At 37.5% G+C, this 8670-nt stretch overlaps 1 protein-coding gene across 1 annotated transcript; it reads right to left on the reverse strand.

Annotated features, from left to right (window-relative positions):
* Window positions 1-401: 401 nt before the first annotated feature.
* LOC120593082 (cytochrome P450 3A12-like) lies at window positions 402-7864 on the reverse strand. The gene is made up of 4 exons (XM_039850900.1): window positions 7691-7864; window positions 6603-6829; window positions 3224-3386; window positions 402-856 (listed from the first exon to the last, which is right to left on the reverse strand). The coding sequence occupies exons 1-4, from the start codon at window positions 7847-7849 to the stop codon at window positions 761-763; spliced, it is 645 nt and encodes a 214-aa protein (XP_039706834.1). The 5' UTR covers window positions 7850-7864; the 3' UTR covers window positions 402-760.
* Between the last annotated feature and the right edge of the window lie 806 nt (window positions 7865-8670).

Raw genomic sequence — 8670 nt, forward strand, 5'->3', positions numbered from 1 at the left:
CATGGTTCCTGACGTCCGGAAAGGTCAAGAGAAATGAGATGCATCATTAAATCAAAATTAATAGTATAATAATAACTGCCTCAGCTTTTTGTTACAAAAAATGTGCTCCAAAAAAGGTAGAATTAAACTATGAATATACTTTCTAAGAAACAGGCAATCACAATGCATTAACTCTCATCTATCTTAATATATCAAATTGGAGTTCTGAAAAAGGCTCCACCCAACCAGCAATTGTGAGAGTCAAAAACTTTTAGTCACTGGCTCTCAGTGATTAGGTTTTATAGATTTTCCCCTATGGTGCAAGAGGGCATCAGATAATACTATTGTGAAAAAATGTTTCTTGACTTGCTTAATATAAAGCAAAATATAGAACATTCAAAATAAAACACATGATATAAATGTCACTACCGCAGTTACCACAATAATTCCTGTTGTCATTAAAGTTTATTGATAAAATTGTTGAGAAATTTGCATGCTTGATCAGTGCTTAAGAAGAGTAGATGGTGCTGAGTGGAGGTGGATGGAGATAGTACTATGAGAACCGAATAAGCGAGGTCTACATATGTGACACCTATTTAGTCACTTCCTTTATATAACACAATACATAATACTCTGTGTAGACACTGAGAAAGCGAAAGGAATGCACAGACTCCCTGCTCATCCATCAAGTGCAGTAGGTTAAGCCGATCTTCATTTCACAAAATAAATTGAAGTCTTGGGTGTTGTGGGATACAGCTTCCTTGAAGAACCTTAGGGAAAGTCAGGCACCACTTAGAGTTCCATCTCTCAACTCAACCTTTAGAACAATGGGTCTTCGTGGTTCAATCATTCTGGGAGAATCTATTTCCACAGGGATCTGCAAATGTTAAATAAGCACATTAGAACTGAACACTGAAGCTCCATCAACAAAAAAAAGCAAAGTAAACAAGATACATTAAGGATAATATACTTTATAAGCATATAAAAATTACTTTTAGCATATATATTTTTGCTTCTTTAAACTGATTCAATAAGCTGTGTCAAGACTGAATAGTGAAATCATGCATCCATATATATATATAGTCAACAAAATATCAATACAGCACCTATTGTATTCGAGGCCAGAGGCGAAATCAAATTAGTTGTTGGTTTGAACTTTAAGGTAAAAAGATGAATTTTAAAATTTAAACCAGATTCTTAGGTATTATGGTAAACGATATGAAAAGCCACACAGAGTTGATTTTGTGAAGCTTCGTGCCCGTTTTCTAACATCTCCTGGCTCCCAAGTGTAGTGTAAATGATGAACTTCTGAAAATCTATATAGTGTTTGGACTAATATTTTAGCTCTATTTTCATGCAGTCAATCATTCAGTATTTGGAGGAGCCACCAACAGAATAACTTTATAATCTAGTTGAGAGAAGGGCAAGCTAATTGTCATGGAGGGTGAGAAGTGCCAGCCATGAATGACTGGGAACTTGCAGGGAGTGTCTCCCTGACCCCAGGTGTTCCAGAGGCTCTGTCTCTCAGGGCTGAGTCCCCCATTTGTACGTATTTACAGGATAGTTACACAGTTGCCCAAAGCCATAAATAAGATAAAAACTATTTCTATCACCCTCATCTTCCCCAAGAAAGCCCACTTAAGGGGAAGAACTGAATATTAAATGCACGGATCCTAGAAAGAAGCTTTATTATAGGGCCGTGGTTGACATGAATCAGTGTCAACTATTCTTCAGAGGAGTGACATTTCTGTTAATGTAAAACCTCCCTATTTTATAATTTAAAATGGCAAGTATATATTTCCCCTGTACGCAGACTGACACACATACAAAATGCATATCACAAATGTTATTTGTTAAAATTTTCAAATTAAATTGTTTAAAATTTATATCCATGAGTTCTAAATCAACTGAAAATCACTAAGAATTTCCTCCATGACTGCAATGCACCATTGGGAATTTATGGGGAAAAATGAGGTGCAAAATGAGTTAAAGACATTCAGAGGTAAAAAGAAAACAGAGAATCAGACTGGATGTTTTAATGACAAAGTATTAGTTTAGGGGGTATAACTGATGATACCAGCCTGCAGTAACTAGAGCTGAGGAGAAAATGTGCTTTGGACAAGATGAGGAAGGTGCCTGGAGGGACTTGGGATTTAACTAGCACTTGAACGATGAGAACAGAATGGGGAGGAGAGCAAGAAGAACATCATAGAGCTCTTACTCGGATGCACAAGGAGCCCAGCTTGAGGGCAGCAGGGATCCCAGAGGTGAGGTCAAGTAGCCAGGATGGCCCTGGACTGTGGGAGCCCCTCACATCTGGCAGAAATGCTTTAATCAGAAATTCTCAGCCTTGGCTGCACATGAGAATCATGGAGGCACATTGAAAGTCACGCAGGATGAATGATTTTAGAATCTGAGAGGACTTAGGCATCAGGATGTTTTCTAAGCTCCCCACTGATTTCACTGTACAGCCGGTGGTTGAGAACCACTGTCACAATAAATTCTGTAAGTTACGGTGGAGAAAAGTATCGTTCAAAAGTCATGATGCGGGTATTATCATTGCACTTCATGACTGCGCATGCTTCCCCTTCCTTCCGGTGGACTGGAAACCAAATTTAAAGCTTTTCTCAAAGGACTGTGCATCATCATGTCATGCTGGCTCCGCTGATTCTACCTGATCTTTACAGTGGGTTTTGATAAAGCCAAAAATTTAGCACTCTAAACTAATTGGATCTTAAAGGTCACAGATGATCAAAAGGAACAAACTAAACAAAAATAAACTCGCAGATACAAAGGAAAATTTGGTGACTGTCAGAGGCGAGGAGGGATGTGGTACTGGAAAAAAGAGGTGAAGAGTTGAAGAAGAACAAATTAGTAGTTAAAAATAGTGACACGGATGTAGAGAACAGCATAGGGAATATAGTCAATACTAGTATTGACTATAGTCAATAAAGTAACGTATAGTCAATAATGGAATGTATAGTCAATAATGGAATGGCTATGTGTAGAGCTAGATGGGTGATAGAGTAATTGGGAGGATCGTTTCAGAAACTATTTAAATGTCTAACCAATGGTTGCAGATGACTCCAAATAGATTCTCTGCTCTATAGAATAAATTACTAAGCAATGAATGAGTATATTTATACACATATACATTTATACATATATGTGAGCATATATGTATCCCCCAGTTTAAACAATCTCTCAATAAAGAATTATTTATGCACAACGGCAAGTGTCTGACCTGTGTTTCTTTACAAGGTTTGAAGGAGAAGTTCTGCAGGACCCTGACGACAGCAAGTTTCATGTTCATCATAGCGAACCTCATACCGATGCAGTTTCGGGGTCCAATTCCAAAGGGAACGTACATGTAAGGATTTATGCTGTCCTTGTTCTTCTTACTGAACCTGGTTCCATAACAGTAGATGAAAAAAGCCAGTTAATGAAACATAAACACCACAAGATCTTCCTGTTTTGGCTTCTTATTTAGACTCCTCGACCAGTAGTATACCAGATGCTTCCATGGGCTAGTCACTGAGATGCTGCTATCGTTATTTTGCTGCGAGAATTCTAAGCTACAGATCCATTCCATTCCCCTTACTCTAAAGGAGAATCCAGTCTCATTGAAGAGATAGGATGAATGCTGTTTAGAGGAAAACATACCTTTAAACACTAAAATTACATTCAGGGTGGTGAAAGGTTCACATTCTGAAAGGCAAGGAGGAAATGAGACTGATTGAAAGAAAAGCAAGTTCCTGCCTCTACTCAAACAATGATGGTCACATGCTCATGGAGGAAGGAAGGAGGAATAATACCTCCCATTAGTTAAATTATTTTTTCTTTTCCTTCCCTTTTCCTTCCTTTCTTTTTCTCGACTTAACTCCCTTTTATTCACCTCTCTGCTCTGTTCCTCTCTCTCCCATAGAATAACATAAATCAGGTGATTTTCATGGGCACATGATGCTAATCTACTCTAGTATAATCACTAATCTCCTTGTCTATCTTCTACTAGGTTATAAATTCCTTAAAGTTTAGACATATGTTGTATTCGAATTTGATTCTTCAATGTTTGAATATATCAAGGAAAACATCTGGAATTGAGGAAAGTGTTAATGGCATTGCTGCCATATATTTTTAAGAGTCTTATATTTTGGAGAACTAGGAAATATTTACAGATGGTGTGCCTTAAAATAATATGGGTATCAGAAGGATGGCAGCAGGTGTGTGAGGATGGGGTAGTGAACAAGGGTTGATGGCTGTAAGGCACATGATGGGCACACTAGTCCTACAAATATTCCATTGTATTCTATAGAAACATTCTCTGTGTGTATAGAAAATGCTTGTGTATATGTCAAAAATTCTCTATGTAGCCATTATTTTAACATTTGGATTTCTCACTGTCAGACCCACTTTCTGATATATGGTAAGCACTTCCTCTCTCTTTGATGACTGAATGAATCAAGCAGAAGTACAAGAAGTACAAGATTGCCAAAAATATATGAAGAAATCCTCAACTTCACTTGTTTTAAGGAAAATACAAATCAAAGCTACAATGGTATACCACCTCATTCTCATTAGAAGGCTACCATCAATAAGACAAAAAAAAAATAACAAATGTTGACGAGGAGGAGGGGAAAAGGAAACCCTCGTACACTGTTGGTGTGAATATAAACTGCTGTAGCCACTATGGAGAACAATACAGAGGTTCCTGCAAAAAATTAATATGAAGCTACCATATGACCCAGCAATGCCTCTTCTGGATATCCACCTCAAAATTTTGAAAACACTTTTTGGTAACTATATATGTACCATATGTTCACTGCAGCATTATTTACAATAGCGAGGATATTAAAACAAAACAAGTGTCCGTCGACAGATGATTGGATGAAGACAGTGTGGTACACATTTGGAATACTACTCAGCCATAAAAAAGAGAAATATTGCCTTTGTGACAATATGGATGGATCTTGAGCTTATAATGCTAAGTGAAATGTTTCCACTCATATGTTGGATATAAAAGAAAAAGCAAAAAAATAAAAAAAAGCAATACAAGCAAAAAGATAAACTCATAGATACAGAAAACAGAATGGTGGAAGAAGGGTGGGGGTAAGGAGGACAAAGAGGGTAAAGGAGTCAAATACAATGTGATGGAAAGAGACTAGCATAATAGAGCACGCAGATATTATATTGTAATGTTGTATACTTGAATATCATAAGTATACAAGCAAAAAGATAAACTCATAGATACAGAAAACAGAATGGTGGAAGAAGGGTGGGGGTAAGGAGGACAAAGAGGGTAAAGGAGTCAAATACAATGTGATGGAAAGAGACTAGCATAATAGAGCACGCAGATATTATATTGTAATGTTGTATACTTGAATATTATATAATATTATTAACCAATGTTACCCCACTAAATTTAATTTCAAAAGAAAAGTAGGGTCAATTTAATTTAAAAAGAAAAGTATGGTAAAATGTTCATGAAGCTACAGTGGAGGAAACTGCTGAACTTGGGGGAAACGCAGATGTCTCCTGGTCCAGAAAACAGAAGACTTGTTCAACTCTAACTTGTACTTTCTACAAGTACTATATATAGACACTATGCTAGAAGTAAGGACATTATGGCAAATGAGACACAGTCCCTGCCATTAGGGATCTTATAATTTGGATAATGAAAGTCTTGATCTCAGCTAGTGCCCCCAATAGTTCATTCCAATTTTGCTCAAAAATAGAATAAGTGGGAAACATCAGCTTTTCCCAGAGTATAAATTATGTCCAAAGCCAGACCTTGTCTCTGAATTCCCAGAAGAGCATGGTACAGATCCCCTTCGAGGAAGAACGTCTCAGACCTATAAAGAACAAATGGCTTCACTTTGGAAGAGTCACCAAATACTGAGAGTAGTAGGATCAGGACTGCAGCCACAGAGGCACTGGGGGAACTGTGTTTGTCTCTGTCCTCAGTGATACTGCTTAAACCATCAAGGTGAGGACCTCTCAGTTTCTCAGCCTGCACTCTCACAATAATGCTAGAGGAACGGTGGCTGATGTGTAAAAAAAAAAAATAGACTGTGAGAATGTTGGTGGTAAATTTAGAGAGCTAAAGTGAACAGCACAGAAAGACTTAAAGAAAAGAAAGGCTATTTTCCTAAAGTCAGATGGTGGTTAAGTAAATTATGGCATATGCATACAATCATGCAATCATGTACACATGAATAAGTATATATGTATACCTATATATATATAATTGTTATACATAATATGATGTTGTTTCTACTTTACTGTTTAATAAATTAAGTAGTTCAAAATAAAGTATATTACCATTCTTATTTTTTTTTAAATATATATCCATAGAAAAATGTCAATATTGACATTATACGCATTTTTAGTAAGGTCTTTCTAAGGTATTAGGACTGTGGATTGATACAATTTCCTTCTAGCATAGAATATAAAATTTTGACAACCAACAGTAATCACCCTTGTAATAAAATACAAACTTCTAAAAATGAAAATGAGTACAAATAAATGATTATACAACCACTCATTTGTCATCTACATTAACAGACATCAGAATATGCTCCAACCAGCTTGGATCAGGGTGGGTCCCTTTCCCAGGGGCCTGGTACCTTTCAGGACGGAACTCCTCAGGCTCTGGCCACAACGCTGAGTCTCGGTGAAGAACAGAGCGTGGCACCATCACCAGTGTCCCTTTGGGAATGAACACCCCATTGACTTCTACATCCTTTTTACACATCCTTTCAATTCTTGCAGAAACTGGGTATAATCTGAGAGTTTCATTCAACACCATGTCAAGATACTCCATCTGTGTCAGGGCATCATAAGTGGGATGTACCTGGGAAGAAAGAAACAGATTTTTGATTGACTGAAACAGATACTAGTAACAGTTTTGGGATCAAGTCAACTTTCAACTCAGTCTATGCAATACTCTTGAACTGTTAGGAGCTCCTAAGAATAACTCATTTTGGTAAAGGGCCTTAGGATTTACAGACTAGGCTTCTCCTAGTCTGAAAATTTTACCCAAGGTGGTAGATTGCCATAATGGTGCAATCCCTCCCTGTGTCCATGTCCTTTGCCATCTAACTTGGTGGTGCCCTCCCATAATGAAGCTGGGGGTGGCCATGTGGTTTTCTTTGAACCAGTGAAATGTTGGATAAGTGTGATGCAGGAGGAGTTCTGAAAGGCAGCTCCATGATTGGGTTTCTTGTTCCTGCCCTATGCCATTACCTGAGAAGAACACAACTGGGCTAGTTTTCTGGAGTATGGGAGTCACGTGGAACATGTGTGGATCTGAGTCAGCCTACCAGTTTATCCAAGTCCAGTCTCAATTAGCCAATAGCCAGACCAAAGCAAATCCCACTGATATTAACAGAGATATCTGTCAACGCACTTGTATAACAAATTCTTATTGTTAATTGCCACGGAGATTTATTTTTATTTTTATTTTTAATTGGCATTATTATGGTAACAGGAATCGATATGCCGGAACAAGCACTTTTTTAAAGATCTTATGTATCTCTTACTAGCACTCATTACCTATGTTTCTCCCTTTGTTTTTCTCTTTACACCCTTCCTAAATAGCTCAGTTGAAAAAACTGATGTTTACGTTCTGCAAAACTTTTCCCAGCAAGTGGTGAGGAGGCATTCCAGCTAAGGCTTCACTTCCTCCCTCCCTCTCCAGGTATCGCCCACTCACCTTATTGGGTAATGTTGCATCAATCTCCTCCTGCACTTTCTGCTGGATGTCAGGGTGAGTGGCCAAAATATACATAAGGAAGGAAAGAGTAGTGCTAGTGGTCTCATAGCCACCAAAAATAAAGATAATAGATTGGGCCACAAGATCCAGATCAGACATAGCTAAAAAGAGAAAAACGATGTTTTCCATAAAGTAGGTCAATGTTTATCATCATAGTTTCGATGCTGAAAAATCTAAATGAAACTACCAAAGACTGAGGGGAAGAAATTGGAAAAGCAATTCAGAGTCAAACTGGAAATGGTTTGTACTCTGGTGTGTATATTACAGAGCCCGAAAAAGGCAAACGTTGTCTTAATCCAGTTTTCTCAAAGGGCTATACTATTCTTGGCCATCTGTTCCTGGTTATGCCACTCTCACCACTAACACGCCTGTGAAATTTCAAGAGTAGCATTTTTGTGCAACACAACAGTGTAATCAGTATGTTCCTTGGAGAATCCTAAAAGTAGTTTAGCTGCAAAAATATGGGGTAGAATTCTCCACCAGGAAAATGATAAATTATTCTAGATAAAATGTATGTGAAAAAAAAATTGAGAGGCTTATGTAGGGAAAAATTAAAGGATAGTTTATCTAAACGTGTTTGCAGGAACTTAAGAGAAAATATTGGGTTACAGATAAACTCTGGTTACTCAAAAGTATGGTCCATAAACCAGCAGCATAGGCAGCATCTGGGAGGTTATTAGAAACACAGAGGCTCAAACCCCACACTAGAACTATTGAATCACAATCTGAACTTTCAGAGATGTGGTGATTTGTGTGTACACTCTAAGTTTAAGAAGCATGGATTATACCTTTAAGAGGCATCACGTAATAGGAGCCTTGGGGCACATGTCTTCTAAATGGATGAAAGAAAGAAAAGAAAGGAAAAGAAAAGAAAAGAAAGGAAAGGAAAAAAAGAAAAGAAAAGAAAAGAAAAGAAAAGA

The sequence above is a fragment of the Pteropus medius genome, unplaced genomic scaffold, assembly GCF_902729225.1.
Source record: "Pteropus medius unplaced genomic scaffold, Ma_sr-lr_union100, whole genome shotgun sequence".
Lineage (NCBI taxonomy): Eukaryota > Metazoa > Chordata > Mammalia > Chiroptera > Pteropodidae > Pteropus > Pteropus medius.

What these genes read in the sequence shown, in the direction of transcription:
- LOC120593082 (XM_039850900.1), bottom strand. Translation starts at nt 7,849, where the DNA reads ATGTCTGATCTGGATCTTGTGGCCCAATCTATTATCTTTATTTTTGGT. An exon ending in ATGCAACATTACCCAATAAG is followed by an intron (nt 6,830 to 7,690) that starts GTGAGTGGGCGA and finishes CTTTCTTCCCAG; the next exon opens with GTACATCCCACTTATGATGC. An exon ending in AACCTTGTAAAGAAACACAG is followed by an intron (nt 857 to 3,223) that starts GTCAGACACTTG and finishes TAACATTTGCAG; the next exon opens with ATCCCTGTGGAAATAGATTC.